This window comes from Oryzias melastigma, linkage group LG9 (genome assembly GCF_002922805.2).
Source record: "Oryzias melastigma strain HK-1 linkage group LG9, ASM292280v2, whole genome shotgun sequence".
NCBI lineage: Eukaryota > Metazoa > Chordata > Actinopteri > Beloniformes > Adrianichthyidae > Oryzias > Oryzias melastigma.
In genome coordinates, this window is record NC_050520.1 from 1305136 (window position 1) to 1321074 (window position 15939).

General features: G+C 41.6%; 1 protein-coding gene across 3 annotated transcripts; it reads left to right on the forward strand.

Annotated features, from left to right (window-relative positions):
* The first annotated feature begins 2005 nt into the window (after positions 1-2005).
* ppm1da (protein phosphatase, Mg2+/Mn2+ dependent, 1Da) lies at positions 2006-13161 on the forward strand. 3 transcript variants are annotated; one of them, XM_024258147.1, is made up of 7 exons: positions 2006-2639; positions 5763-5991; positions 9733-9857; positions 10096-10277; positions 10388-10420; positions 10499-10612; positions 10688-13161. In XM_024258147.1, exons 1-7 carry the CDS (start codon positions 2126-2128, stop codon positions 11054-11056), a joined length of 1566 nt encoding a protein of 521 aa, XP_024113915.1. In that variant the 5' UTR covers positions 2006-2125; the 3' UTR covers positions 11057-13161. The 3 variants fall into 3 exon arrangements, with proteins under 3 accessions (XP_024113915.1, XP_024113914.1, XP_024113913.1); XM_024258146.1 differs by having other exon boundaries at positions 5763-5844; positions 5917-5991; positions 10388-10612; XM_024258145.1 differs by having other exon boundaries at positions 10388-10612.
* The last annotated feature ends 2778 nt before the right edge of the window (positions 13162-15939 follow it).

The window sequence follows — 15939 nt, forward strand, 5'->3', positions numbered from 1 at the left end:
CTCGCCTGCCCTACTCCCGCCACCTCTCCGCGGGTGGAGCCCGTCCTCCGGCCGTCCTCATTCGCCCTCGGCTCTGACGTGCGGCGGAGTCCTGCTGTCGGGCCGTTGGTGCTGCCGCTCTACCACCGCAGCGGAGCCGCCATCCTGCCCCTGCGCCGCCGATGGTTATTCGTCAACCCTCCGGCAGTTCCGTGCCCCCGTGTGCACGTACTATTTACAGCGACGCCGTGACGTCATCACGCAAACAGCCTCGAATGATAAAAGCGCAACTCAGTTTTGGAAAATGTATAAAGTTCTTTTTTATTTAAACGTGTAAATGTGTTATTCATAAAAAACTAATTTGCATGAACTTTTATTTTTGAGGAAACTAATAAATAGTTAACTCATAACGTTTGGTCATTGGATTCTGTTTTGTGTACAGAATTCTTACAGCTGTGTTTGACATAAAGCACACTGAATTATAACAGAAAAATCTTAATTTTAGTACAAAAAAGCAACTACAATCACTGGTCATTTTATTAGGACCATCTAATGGTACACCTAATACTAGGCTGGACCCAATTTTGCCTTCAGAACGGCCTTAATCTTCTCAAATAGTGCCTGGCGTACAGATTATTCAAGGTTCTGGAAACATTCCTCAGAGAGTTTGGTCCATATTAACATGACAGCATCACAGCTGCTGCAGATTTGTCGGTTGAACATCCATGATGGAGATCTCCCATTCCACCATATCCCAAAGGTTCTATTGGGTTCTGGTGACTGTAGAGGTCATTAGAGTCCAGTGAACTCATTGTTCTAGAAACCAGTCTGAGATGATTCCAGTTTATGACATGGAGTCTTATCCTGCTGGAAGTAGAATCAGAAGATGGTACTCTGTGGTCATAAAGGGATGGACATGGTCAGAACAATACTCAGGTAGACTGTGGAGTTGGAACCATGATCAGTTGGTACTGAGGGGTCCAAAGTATGTCAAGAAAATATCCCCCTCACCATGACAGCACCACCACCAGTCTGAACCATTGATACTGGACAGGATAGATCCATGTTTTCATGTTGTTGACTCCAAATTCTGACTCTACATCTGTAGCAACAGAAATAGACTCATCAGACCAGACAACGTTTTTCCATCTTCTATTGTCCAGTTTTGGTGAGTCTGTGTGAATTGTAGCCTCAGTTTCCTGTAGCTGACAGCAGTAATACCTGGTGTGTTGTTCTGCTGCTGTAGTTCATCTGCATCAAAGTTGTTGTGTGTTCAGAGATGTTCTTCTACAGATCTTGGTTGTAACCAGTGGTTATTTGAGGTTCTGTTGTCTTTCTATCAGCTGGAACCAGTCTGGACTTTCTTCTCTGACCTCTGACAACAACCCACAGAACTGATGCTCACTGGATATTGGCACTGCTGTTCATGTTTACTATTATTATCACTGAATTTCACAGATAATTCAAATTCCCTTGGTGCCAATGCTTGTCAAAGACATATTATTACTGATTTCTGCAATGTTGCACAAGAATGTCTATTATTTGTGTCACAAAATAAGACAAACATTGTTTATTATGATTGTATGCAAGCTAAAAAATAATTAGGGATATCTTTTCCCAAAAAAATGTGTGTTTTCTATATAATGTGAGTTATTAGAGACAATTTTTACCAATTATCGCAGCATAGCAGTATAATCAATATCGTGAGGTACCTAGTGATTCCCAGCCCTAGAATACATGTCATAATTTTCACAAGGTGAGTTTCAACATTGAGCGCTTACCTGATTATGTTTAAAAGTAGGCTTTACATACACATTTTTTACATTTAGATACATAAATAATGATAATAAAGTAAACAGTGTTAACTGATTTAAATACAAAGGTAATTTGTGGTTTAATTGGGGCGCTCCCTGCAGGCCGCGGTGGGAACTCTTAATTAACCACTAGAGGGCAGCAGGGAGACTGGGACTGTTGGCGTCGCCACGTCGACCTGTGAAGAGAACGCCTCTGACGCCAGCACGTACGGTTTGAGCATGCTTACTACGTTTGAACATAAACAAAGGCGGCTCGTCGTTCTCAGTGAAACTGCCTATTCGAGCTGTATTTCTACCAGCCGGAGGCTTGTAAGACCGCGGTGTGTGGAGTCATGGAACACGCGCTAATGCTGCGAGTCAGCGTGTTTACTGACCAAGGAGGCAGGAAATATATGGAAGATGTGACCGAGGTGATAGTAGAGCCCGAGCCGGGGGAAGGCGACCCGAGGCCGGCGGAGCGAGGGGAAGGCGGTGGGGATGAGACTCCTGTCAGCCCCGCGGCCGGACACTCCAGTCCCGCTTCCCGAACGGAAGGACCCGTGCAGGTCCCGGACGCGTGCTGTAGAGAAGGGACCTGCACGGTAGAGGAGACCCCTTTACCGGAGAATCTGCCTCCGCCTCGAGAGCAGCCGAGCCCCGTAAGTGGCACGGACGCGCGCCGCTCCGTGGCTTTCTTTGCTGTGTTTGATGGTCACGGAGGTCGCGAGGCCGCGCAGTTCGCCCGGGATTATCTGTGGGAGTTCCTGAAGAAGCAGCGGGGGTTCTGGTCCGACTGTGACCGGGAGGTGTGCTCAGCCATCCGCAAAGGATTTGTAGCCTGCCACCACGCGATGTGGAAGAAGCTACGTGAGTATTAGCAGCTAGCTCCTTCAGAGCTCTTCAGGTGTTGGTTCCCTTTACATTTGTGTTTTATCAGGTAGCAGTTGTTCAGATTCCTTGTTTCCCGAGCTGCAGGGATGTGGGGCCGCTCGCTTCTCGGTGAGCGGTTAGCTCCAACCATAGACCGTCTCGTGGCTCCAACACACTCACTAGAAGGTTCCACGGCCTCAGTGATTTTCCATTAGCTGCTGAGCACCAGCAGTGTTCAACTGGAGACGGGCCTGTGCTACTGTACACTCCATGATTTCTGAACATAAAGAACGTATTAAAGGGATTTTTTGTGTAAGGTGAATGCAGCTGGAACATATTCCGCATTTCCACCGGATCATTGGAGCGTTTCTGGTGGTAAAGACATCTTCTCCAGCAGCGGTTCTCCGCGTGGTTCTCTGCGTTCGGCTCTGCGTGACAATAACCCATTTCAATCAGTGGATTGTATTGACTATGGAGCAGTAAAAGGGAACCGTGCTCGACCGGTGTAGTGGCTGGACGTGTTCAGGCATGTCAGCTGATATCTTTCTTTATTTGTTCTCCCACGGTCTCTACTGCGCATGTCTGTTTAGCCTTCCAGTACAGGAGTGAAGTTTGCACCAAGTTTGTAGTTCTACCCATAGACTGTATATAAAATAACTGGACAAAGCAAGCCCCCCTACTTCCATGTTCCAAATAGGAAGTACCACTGGGTTGCAAAAAGGCCAAAGTCCCATTGACTTTTCTGTTTGTTTAACGTTAATTTTTCTTTTTTCTCTGTTTTGATTGTAGCTTATAAATTATAAGTTGTGTATATGCGCATAAAATCACCAACCAAAGTTTAATCTTCGCCGCACTTTTCAGTCGCGATGCGACGGTCTGCAGCGGCGTCACCCAAATGCTCCTTTTATCTCGACAAAAAGGAATAAATGTAAGTAAATCCCAAAGGACCGCTGACAGAATCAAATGTTGGAATGGTTCTCCCTCAAAGGCTTCAGCAATGACTTGTACAATTCTCTCAAGCCGCCGTTATTAAAGTAGAAGCTGTTTACATCCGCGGTCTCGTGGTCGAGGCGTGGAAAGAGGCGGACGGTTGCAATAAACTCACTCCAGATTGGCGACAGTACTTCCTGTAGATTCCATGACTCAGCTATGACTCAGACCAATCGCTGAAGATTGTTTGCAAATGGCGGTATCCGTTTCAGGAATTGACGGTGAAAGCGGCGGCCTACTTTCGCGAGGAGATGAAGTAATGTATTTCCAATGGGGGACCTCATTGCTCGCTAAGTCCATTATTTTTACAGCCAATGGTTGTATCTGCAGTGAAGTTAGTTTGGCTCTTCGACAGACGTTCAGTCCAGATGACCTGCAGCATCTCTTAGGGACCGTCAATAAATTCACAGTGAATTATATTATCTTCAATAGATTCCAAACCATGTGACCCAACGGGATGGAATTATGCAGAATTATAGTTCCTATTTACCTTCATCAGACACAGCAATTTGTTTTGCACTTGCTGAAGATGAATATTATATATGAGTTTTTAATATCACAATCTCAAAGGCCCACATATGAGATCTGTCAATTTCATATGGCAAAAACTCATGTAAAATATTAATTGCCGTAAATGGCAAAACAAAGTCCTATGAAGGTAAGTAAGGACAAAAAATCGGTACACATTACATCTTGTTGGGTCACTTTGTTATGAAGCTATTGAAAATAAATATCAGATCTCAAATGCAAGCCTTTGAGATTTTGATATGAATATTCATGTATAAAAATTGGAGCTGTCAGGCGATTAAATTTTTGTTGCGATTAATCGCACTTCCGTAGTTAACTCGCGATTAATCGCATATTAATATGTGGCCTTTTTTAAGGAAAAAAATGTGTGCTTTGTAGAATTTAGCAGTTCTACATTAATTATGAAAACAAGAATGGCAAAATTAATAGTTTTCATCAGAAATACTTTATTTTGTAACATTGTATTGAGATAAACTTTCTTAACAATAAAAGGCTGTAACATAAAATGCCTAACAAAAGCCCAAGTGCAAGTGAAGGGCATTTTAAATTCAAAACTTCAATCAACGTTCAGTAAAATAAAATAAAAAACATCAAAAATAAAATTTCCATAACACTTTCATGTTCATTTTTTGTCAGGACCAAATCTCTTCCTCCTCTGAACTGCAGTAATAAATGAAATAGAGATTTATCATTTCCAATGAACTTTTGTTTTTTAAAACATTAAAGACTGAGAAAAGCGGGATACTCTGTGGATAGTTTGACAGTCTGTTACTGCCGCCGCGTTCTCTGGCTGCAGCTCGATGCAGCGACGTGTCCAGCGGAGCTCACGCCATGAATATGCCGGCAGACAGACCGCTATGCTGGGGCTGGATCACGCTTAAACCTCCAGAACATTTAAAACGTCCCCCGGTGCGCTTGCTGTTCGGAACGTGGGGGTCTGCAGCTCTTGGGACGCGGCGCCGGACGCGAGCCGGTACCACCAGACATGGTACTGGACGCGAACCGGAGTCGGGTTAGGGTGCAGGAGCTCTCCGTGTCCTAGCGCCGGGCCGGTTTTAGCTAGTAGCTCGGTGGTTGGAGACCCGCCCATGATCTGAGTGAGAGCAGCCGGTGAGTTAGAGGGTGATGAGGGACGCCTGCGCGGTATGGAAAGGCACATGAGGAAAATCCACGATTAATGCGTCAAAAAAATTGTCGGCGTCAAGCACATTTCAGATTAACGTGTTTTTAACGCGACAAATCTGACAGCCCTAATAAAAGTACAATATATGATTGCAAAACAAAGTTGTATGTCTTATGTTGGTATGTCAGTGCCACAGTGTTGGGATATACAGTATTTGGAGTCATTGGGTTGCATGGTTTGGAAGCTATTGAAAACAAAAAAAATCTCTCATTAATTTATTGACAGTCCCTATAGATGCTGCTGGATACTCTGACTGAATGTCTGTCGACTATCCAACCTAAAACCAACTTCACCGTAGTGTATTCCACTGCTATCCCTTTACTTATTCATGATTTGAAAGGAAATGTCAGGCAGTGACATGACCTTCCTCTTTAGCAGGAAGCTTTGAAGCACCCTCTCTGTGTTGTCTCTCTCATCAGCCGAATGGCCAAAAACGATGACAGGTCTTCCAAGCACATCAGGCACCACCGCCAGTGTAGTGGTACTACGAGGAAACCGTATGTATGTGGCCCACGTTGGGGACTCCTCCGTAGTTCTAGGGGTCCAGGATGACCCGTCTGTGCCGTTCATCAGAGCTGTTGAAGTCACCCAGGACCACAAGCCAGAACTGCCCAAAGAGAAGGAGCGCATTGAAGGTCTGGGAGGAAGGTAACTAAACAATTATTTTATATCAACTGTTATTGTATTTTTAAATAAAAGTTATATTGTGGCTGAGGGAGTGGTGAGCTGCAGACACAGCTGCGCTCAGAACTATGTGGTAGTTTAACCCCCAATCCAGCCCCTTACAGCTGAGTGTCAAACAGGGTGGCCCTGGGTTCTAGTTAGTCCTTGGTATGACTCAGTCTGGATTTGAACTCCCGACCCTCCAGTCTCAGGGCGTACACTCTCCCGCAGGGCCTCTGAGCTGGTTCACAAGTTTCTTTTTACCATTTCATTATGCAACAGAGTAATGAAATCACATGACGTTTGTTTATCTTTCCTCTTGGAGGATAAACCTTCCACTGTGCTGAAATGCTGAAGTTCCTCTATAACAATGATCTAAATAGATAAACCTTGCTAGAGATATAGCCAGAAACCGTTACGTCAGCAAAAGCCAGCTTCATTTACTTCCAAAATCAAGTTTGCTGTTCTGCTGGAAGCCGTGCCCCTTCTCTTGGACGGTACAGTCGTGTGAATCATTGCCTGACAGTGACAGTTATGTTGCACATCTGGGGTTCTGAGGGGCAGAGCCAGAACATTTTGAGTGTAGTTAGTCGTTTGCTTTTTCTCCTTATACACTAAGGATAATTCATGTTATATTCTTATAATTTGAATTTGTTGTTGGTGTCGTAATTACTAGAGTTCACTACATCCTCTCTCTGCTTCAAAAACCAGCCACCAGAATTATACATAAAGCCGGTTATCTTGATCACTCTAACAATTTATTTTATCAATCCAGATTTTAAAACTGTATGACCTTGTTGATTTTTACACTGCACAAATTCTAAAACATTCCCATAAATATCCAGAAACAGTTCTTAGAAAATGAAGGAGGAACAAACTGAGAGGATGCAGGAACTTCAAGGTCAGATTGATAAGAAGCACAAAGAAAATATTCTAGCGCTGGGCGATTATGGAAAAAATGTATGTAGCAATATAAAATATTTTATATCACAATAACGATATACATCACAATACGACAATAAAGTATATTTTCTATTCCCTGAAAAAAACCCTGATGTTACAGCGGCTTTTGTGAAAAGTTGCAACAAAAGTTGCAATGTTTTTAGTATATAATTGTTTTGAAATTTGTTAATAATGAGATAAACTTCACATTCTCATATTCCAACTCTTATTATTGTGACAGATGCACTTGGAAAATACTTCATCATCACCATTTACAATGTTGCTGTGCTGTCATTTAACCTGAATAGAACTTTTGGTCCTCTCTGCTCATAATAACACAAATATTAATGTTCTGATTTAAACATACTCTAGAATAAAATGATATGTTCAAGAGAAAAATTATAAACTTAAAAAAACAGCATAAGCAGATAAATCCTCAGATCTCCACGTTCTCCACAGAATCTTCCTCTTTAACTATTTCAAAAGCATCACTGGTGAGATGCTGGTGGAGGATGACCAAGACTTAGAAGAGCTGATCTTTCTTCAGTCAGTAATGATCTGCTCTGTTTTGGAGAAAGTCCTCTCGGGTGTCTGTACTGTTGTGGAGGAGGTTCAATAAGGAATTATTTTCCTGTAGACTCTAAATTCTTCCTTTGTGTTATCAATTAGAGTGAAAAGGTTCAACATTTTCAGAGAGGCTCTCTGTATTTCTCTCATACTCTGTTCATGCTGTACAGCAGCTGTGCACTGTGAAATATGACAGACCCACCTGTGCCCTCACTCCGCTGCGTGCTCGCGCTCAGCACAGCTTTACTCCATCACGTGCACGCTCACGCTCAGTGCACCTTTACTCCACCACGTGCACGCACGCGCTCAGCACAGCTTTACTCCGTCGATTGCACGCTCACCGCACCATCACTCTGCCGCACGTTTGTGCGCAGCACATCTTCACTCCGCCGCGCTCAGCTCAGTTTACCTTCGTGACCGTTCGCGCGTGTCTTGAAGAGAAAAAAAGTCAGAGAGGACTAAAGCGAGATAATAAGAGGGCACGGCTCCCGGTAAGGAGTCAGAAGGAAAACGGTCATGAAATTGCGTCGTCATCCATGACTGTTGTCACTGTAGATTGGTCAAAGTTGCGGTGAAAATAAAAAGTTGCAGGGTGTGCAAAAATCACACGAAATCCCGGGAGGTCTGATAATTACATATTAGGCGTAATAATTGATCAAATTAGCTTAGCAACGATAGAGGAGAAATGCCACGATAGACATCTTTCTATTGCCCACACGATGTATATCTGTATCACCCAGCGCTATGTGGCACTAAACTCTGGAACAAGTTCAGTAATGAGCTCAAATGATGTTCAAGCATTTATAAATTCAAGAAAATGGATAAAGAAACTCTAATCTCACAATATGAAGATAAGACGAGTTAAAGATCAACTGGTGTTTGAATAATTCCAAATGTCTGAACTTGAATGTCATGAAATAATCAAAGCTTTATTAACCCTTCCGCTCTCCTTAGTTTGTTTACATTAAAAGTGGGGTCATCTGGACCCCCCAAGACAGTGCGCTGAACTTTTTTTTATCTTTGATTTTTGAGTTTCACTAATGTCCATGACAGACATAAAATCCTGTCCACCTTTGTCATGGAAGAAATCACATATCAATATGTGGTTGGAGTCAACTGGACCCCGAAGAGAGCGGAAGGGTTAAATACAATCAATGAGTTTTACATTATTTAATATGCCGTAATGATTACTGCAATGTTTACACTCAATAAGGTTTTGATTTTCTTTACCTGATCCAAAATGATTACAAGATTAATGTATTATTTGTTCTAAAGATAATCAATGATTATTAGAAATTGTGTGAATCATTAATGTTTACTGAAAATATATAAGAATTCTTTCAGAGAATGATTAATAAGAACTCTATGGTTACTTTAAACCTTGATCTTAATGTGTAATGATTCTTTTTCTGCATCAATATAACATTGTATTTTGATGATGATCAATGAGTATTGTATATCTGTTACATGATGTATGATTGATGTTACCGTTTACTGAAATGAAGTTTGATGAGAATAATCAATAATCAGCAAGCACTTCACTTTGCTCCTTGAAAAAGAGAAAACTTGTATTTCTGATCAAAACCGGGTTACATAACTCTGCAAAACTGTCAAATAAGTAACTAATTAGGGATGGGATTATATAAATTCACTTCTTCCCACTACTTTTCAAGCCATCAATCAAACAAACTCTACTTGACTTTAGCTAATAATTACTAAAGCTAATGAATCTAATGTGACATAAATGTGTCTTTGTTTTTTTTCTTTGTTATAATCAATGCATTTCATTATTTCTGTAATGAGTTTGAAATGTGTGTGTTTTGTCCTGTATTTTTCACAATCTATGCTTGAAATAAACCAAATCAATCAGTCAAGATGAGTATATCAAGTATTTTTAAGAAAACTGGCGAGTTTATGCTGATGTACCTTTTTCTTTTTGCATAACTTACCTGACCAGCTTGTACTGAGCTCCTTCACTTACTACAACAAAACACAGTCTTTGTGTCGTAGTTCAGTGTCTAGTGATAGCAGCATGATCTGAGGGGCTGTAATAATGTGTTGTTGTCTGTCTATGTGACATGTGCTATATATTCCCAGGTGACAGGTTTGTTTTAAGCCCCCCCTGTGATGCTGCTTAGCCGAGTCCTCGGAGTGACTTGAGAAGCAGAAGTGAGTCTGAGGGGTTTGGATTGAAACTACTCTGTGGTCTCTTGACAGCGTGATAAAGAAGTCTGGAGTGAACCGGGTGGTGTGGAAGAGGCCCCGGCTCAGTCACAACGGTCCAGTCCGGCGCAGCACCGTCATAGACCAGATACCTTTCCTGGCTGTAGCCAGGGCGCTAGGTTGGAACTACCCTCATTTCATCTTTCAGTAAATTAACTTTATCTGGTGAAAATGACTTTAGGAATGCTGTCATACTGTGGAGAAAGGGGATTTTAACACATAACCAGCATGCTGTTGCTATAGTTTCGCATGACTGACCTTCAGCTCCATCAATTCTGGATATGTGGAACCTTGAAGAGAGTCATGACAAAGAGGCTCTGAGTTCTGCACTTCAACTGTTTTTAATTTCTGCTCCAGGTGATTTATGGAGTTATGACTTCTACAGCGGGGAGTTTGTTGTTTCTCCGGAGCCGGACACTAGCGTAGTGGTCCTTGACCCCAGAAAGCATCGGTACATCATCCTGGGCAGTGATGGTCTGTGGAATATGGTGCCCCCCCAGGAGGCCATCTCCATGTGTCAGAGCAGTGATGAGGACACGGTGAGCGTTGCAGCAGGTGGCCTTCTTGGCTTCTGCAGCAACCTGGATTGCTTCAAATGGAATGTCATGAATAAAAACGTCAAATTTTAACGATGAGCTTCATGTTGCAGGAACCCTGTGGCATCTCGAGTGCACGACAACTGGTCAGACACGCTCTACTGCGATGGCGCCAGCGAATGCTTCGTGCCGATAACACCAGCGCTATCGTGATTGCTCTGCAGGATTCAGGAAGTTCTCAAAAAGTCCTGCATCCTGAAGAAGTTCTGCTGGACCTGTCCAAGGCGTCCCAGTGTCCTCCCATCTCTGTGTCTCGTGCTGACACTCCTGTCCTTCTGGTATGAACAGAGCTAGACACAAACTTACCCCCCTCAAACACGCATCCATCTTACCTGAATTGTTTTCTGCTGCAGAATCCTCCAGAGGAAGATTCTACCTCCAGCGTCTGTGACTTCCTGCCTGCTCTGGAACGACGGGATGGACTGCTGGGAAGCAACAGCCTGTACTGCATGAGCTTCTCGGACCCCTTTGCTCTGACTCCTCTTGGTTCCAACAGCAGCGCAGAGTTCCCGACTCTCTCTTGTTCACCTGAAAGGACAGTAACCAGTAAAAGATTTCATAATGAGTCCCCCACTTCAGGCCTGCTCGCCAAAAAAGCCCGCCGCAGGACTTCTGAGCGCCTACCACTGGCCCAGCACAATGTGGAGAAGAAGCAGAAGGAATCCAGCAACGTCTCTCCCATTCTTCAGCAGCACAACAAGACCACAGTGTGCGTGTACTGAGACATGGCAGCTGCAGGATTTCTGTGTGTGAAGTCACTCATGCCCCTGACCCTGGAACCTTAAAGCACTTCATACAGAGTTTCTTCTCCCAGGAGGTGACCAGATGATGTAAAGGAGACTTTTTGTCTGATGGCCACTGTCCAAAATGTCCTTTTGGGCTTGACCGTAGACTCCTCCTCCTTGCAAAGACTCAGTGTAAGCAGATCTTCATCCTACATGGTTCAGTGCAGCATCTTAACCCAGACCTTCTTTCTGTTCCAATATCCACAGCGGGTTGGGGGCGCTCAGAGACCAACACTCCACCTGTCTGTGTTTACAAGCACTGCTCACTGTCCATGTGTTCACATCCCTCTGAATGCAGCTATGGACAGATGTGTTCTCTGCTACAGCTGTTAAGCTTTTGGACAAAACCTCAGTGGTTTAGATTTATGGACTGAGAGTTTAAAAACAAAGCAAATAAACTTAGCCCCATAACTGTAGATGTATGCAGATAAAAGCATCCAGTTTGGACCTAAATTTATACTGGCTCAGATGAAGATTTCCCTTTGAAAACCCATCCATTTGTGTAGGTGAACCAGCTGTCTGCATCACCAGCACCTTATCTGACGTTTCAAAACCAGGTGACCTGAATTCATTCACATTTCCTCCACTTTCATTGTTGATATGTAACGTTCAACCCTAAATTCCACCTAGTATCTTCAGAGGATTTAGTCTTTTTTAACATTTGTAGGGACTAATTGTGCCTAATGATGCAAATAGGTATTTTATAGCTGAGTATTTAACAAAGCCACGCTGTTTATGTACAGCAGATCTATTTTTATACTTTGTTTTATTGTAAGTTGGTAGAAAACGACAGTGCCGTCTCGAGGGTCTCTAGCATACTTTCTCACTCATCAACACGAGTGCAGAACCAGCCTGGAAAGCTAGTCGTTTTTTATTTAATCACTGGAGATTTGTCTTGAATCTAAACTGAAGGTGCTGCTACAGTCACAGATCAGTAAGCTATGTGGTTTCTATTGATATGAATATGTCATGCTTTTCCTTTGTCAGTGTGCTTATATAACGTTACAAGTTATATATTATATTATTGTTGGGTTACGATTCCAAAACTGGTTATTTTTCATTATCATCTATGTCACTACAGTAATGGATCTTGGTTGGTGTCCTCACCTCCTTGTTTGTAAATGAACCGTCACAGAGGCGTTTCTGTGGTTTCCTCCATGGCTTTAGGCAGCCGCCTCTGGTTGTGTAGCAGATAAGAGCCTCCTGAAGGTCCCCTTGGATCTTCTGGCTCCGTTCCCTTTGAGCGGCCATGTTTGTGTTGCGTTGTGTTTCAGTGCCCCCTGTTTTCCATGGATGGGAACAAGGCAGTCTCCCCTGCTGCTTCTGAGTGGTGTTGTTGATGTATGCACAGATTCATGAGAGGAAAAACTCTGCACGGACTTTTGAGTAGATCTGCACTTTCATGGTGACGTTAAGAAGCGATTGCTGTTGTTTTCTTGTTCTGAATGATACAGCTGGAGGGGGTGACATGCGTCTGTGGACATAGGTGCTGGACGTCACATTACAGTGAATCCTCATCGAGCTGTGTGAAGGTGTTAGAACATCGTCATGCCCTTCGCCTCTCTGTCATTCATGTAGAATTCCAGGAGTTTTAGGAACTGTAAAATTATAACCATTCCATATGAAAATTGATTTCTTAAATGTTTGGTGTTTCATGACTGTTTTTTGTTTTTGTTCTTCAATGGTGCTGAAGTGCAATTTATGACTGGAAATAGGACCCAAAAGCCTAACGTCTCCAAACAGATGTGTATCTGTGTTCATACTGGTTTCCTGTAGTCTCTGGTCTCCCTGATGGTAGCAAATATGGGCGATTTACATGTTTTATAGCCTTGATATTTGGTTTTAGTCTCCTTGTTTAGATCTTGATCCACAGTTTTTGAAGAATCTTTAAAAACCTCATCAACTGATTCACCCTGTTGGATACTTTAAACCTATTTCAGAAAGCTGCTCCACCAGCTAAAGTGCATGTGTACAGTGTAAATGTGGAAAAAAAATCTTATCTGGAAATCTGCGTATATAAATAAAATGCTCTTTAAAATTGAGAAGGGTTTTCTTTTTCTTTTATGTTTTGACTCGTATTAAAGAACGGCTCTTATAACCATAGATTGCAGGTTGAACATTTCATCCAGTCGTCCTGTGTTTGTTCTTGACCTTTTTTTTGTTTCTTTGTCCACAACTGTTAGCTACTGCACTGCCCCTGAATAGCCAGGGAAGACCATTGTACACAAGAGTACAATGGTCTTCCCTGGCTATTCAGAGGCAGCAGTCCCATTGGTAGACTTTTATTTACAAGCCCATGCTTGGTTTGCTACCACCTTACATATGTTCATTACTCAAGAGGAGAAACGGTGAATCTCTCTCATTGAGATCAAATGATCTGATACTGTTGACTGTACCGTTTGCTCGTACAGAACTGTAGGAAAATAATTTTTCTTCACTCTGCTCCTGCTACCTGGAACAACTTACAGAAAGACTGGAAACTGACAAATCTGCTCTCTTTAAATGCTTTTAAAATGCAACTTAAGGACTGCTTCATTAACCTGCCAGTGTTATTTATGAATCTAGACATTTGAATGTAATGTAATTGTACTATTATCTGTTTTATCTACTATCGCTTTAGGAATCGCTGCCTCTTGGCCAGGACTCCCTTGGAAAAGAGGTTTTTAATCTCAACAGGAAATTCCTGGTTAGATAAAAAATGAACAACCTTCAGAAAATTCTCATTGGGATTCAAGTACTGGTGTGCGGTTAAGTTCTTTAAACGACATTGATCACACACATTTTTCTACCAAATCTCAAGCTTTTGAAGAAAGTTACATGAAAATGCAAAAACATTTTCCCAATGAATCAAAAGAAAGATCGCATTACAAAAGTCTCAAACGTCTTATCCTGAACAAAGTGTAAATTTCCAGAAAGTCTATAGAAAACATTTAGTTTTGTGGTTTGAATATGTTCTTAAATAAGATAATGTTACTATGGGGTGTTTATTCTAAAAATAAAACCTTTTTTGGACTTTGCTTTAAGTGCTTTCAATCAATAAAACCTAAAAAGTGTGTTGCAATAGAGGTGAGTGGTTACACAATGTTGTTTAGTGACACATTTTTTTCGTATTATTTTAGCTCTGTGTTTCTTTTTCTCCTTAAATAATATAACTTTGTTTTTCTCTGTTTACATTTCCCAAAGTAGACTTGAGTGTTTAGTTGCTAAAAGGACCTTACGAGTCATACAAACCTATTTTAACGACTGATTACTAACTTACTAATATAGGATTCATTATAAACAACTATGGAATTAACTATTATTATTTCATTTACTTATTTCAACATTTTTTATATAAAAAAAAGTTAAAAAGAAAACATAGTCACTTACTGAATGCCATTTCAAAACTAAATGTTAAGAAGAAAATTGTTTTAGTTATGGTTTAGACACTCCTTAAAAAATGATTAAGTATTTAGGCTACTTTACATTCTTGGCGGATCGTTTTGCACTATTGTGATGATTCTTAGAAAACATTACTTCTAAAAGAGGTTAACCCTTTAACACCAGAGCTCCAGTGCTGATGTTCTTTGATTTAGTGTAACTTCAACCATTAACGCGCCGCTTTTCTCCTTCAGAATCTGGTGGAATTACGTTGATCGTGTCAATGCTTGAAAAGTTGCAGTATGTTAAAGATTTAGTATTTTTGCATCACTGGTGACACCCCAGGTGTTAATGGGTTAAAGAACAAATGGTTCTCATTGAGCTGATTGAGCAACACAGCAAAGAAGTGAAAGCTTTACACTAATGTACACTCACTAGCCATTTAATTAGACGCAGCTGCACACACGTCAAAACTGCTCATTAATGCAAATTTCTAATCAGCCAATCACATGGCAGCAACTCAATGCATTTAAGCATGTAAACATGGTCAAATGATCTGCTACAGTTCAGTCTGAGCATCAGAATGAAGAAGAAAGGTGGTTGAAGTGCCTTAGAACATGTCATGGTTTTTGGTGCCAGACAGTCTGGTCTGTGGATTTCAGAAACTGCTGATCTACTGGGATTTTCACCCACAACCATCTGTAGTGTTTACAGAGAATGGTCAAAAAAAGAGAAACTATCCAGTGAGCATCAGTTCTGTGGGTTGTTGATGTCAGAGGAAAAAGTCCAGACTGGTTCCAGCTGATAGAAGGACAACAGAACCTCAAATAACCACTGGTTACAACTGAGGTCTGTAGAAGAACATCTCTGAACACACAACAACTTTGATGCAGATGAACTACAGCAGAACAACACACCAGGTATCATTGCTGTCGGCTACAGGAAACTGAGGCTACAATTCAACAGACTCACCAAAACTGGACAATAGAAGATGGAAAAACGTCGTCTGGTCTGATGAGTCTCTATTTCTGCTGAAACATTCAGATGTAGGGTCAGAATTTGGAATTTGGACTTGTTCTATTGGACTATATAACTCATCAGCCTTGTGCCACAGAAAAACCCACTGGATGTCTGTCTGGAAAGCTGTTAAAAGTTTGGTGCTCACTTAATTTTCTTAATTTTTATTTTTATTTATTTTTATTTTTTATTTTTTTTTAATATTCACTGCTATTTGTCTGTCTGGTTGCTTTTTTTAACGAGTCTGCACACAGTGCTGCTGCAACGTGCAAATTTCCCTGGCAGGGATCAATAAAGTATCTTTATCTTTATCTTATCTTATCAACAAGGCAAGTTTATTTGTATAGCACATTTCTTGTACAGAGACAATTCAAAGTGCTTTACATAAAACATTAAGAGAAACTATCAAAAGAAATAGTAAAAATGTGATCATTAAAATAAAA

Excerpts from the sequence above, each read along its gene's own strand:
- ppm1da (XM_024258145.1), top strand. The coding sequence starts at position 2,126 with ATGGAACACGCGCTAATGCTGCGAGTCAGCGTGTTTACTGACCAAGGA. Across the intron at positions 5,992-9,732 it reads ATTGAAGGTCTGGGAGGAAG|CGTGATAAAGAAGTCTGGAG; the intron begins GTAACTAAACAA and ends GTCTCTTGACAG. Across the intron at positions 10,613-10,687 it reads CTGACACTCCTGTCCTTCTG|AATCCTCCAGAGGAAGATTC; the intron begins GTATGAACAGAG and ends TTTCTGCTGCAG.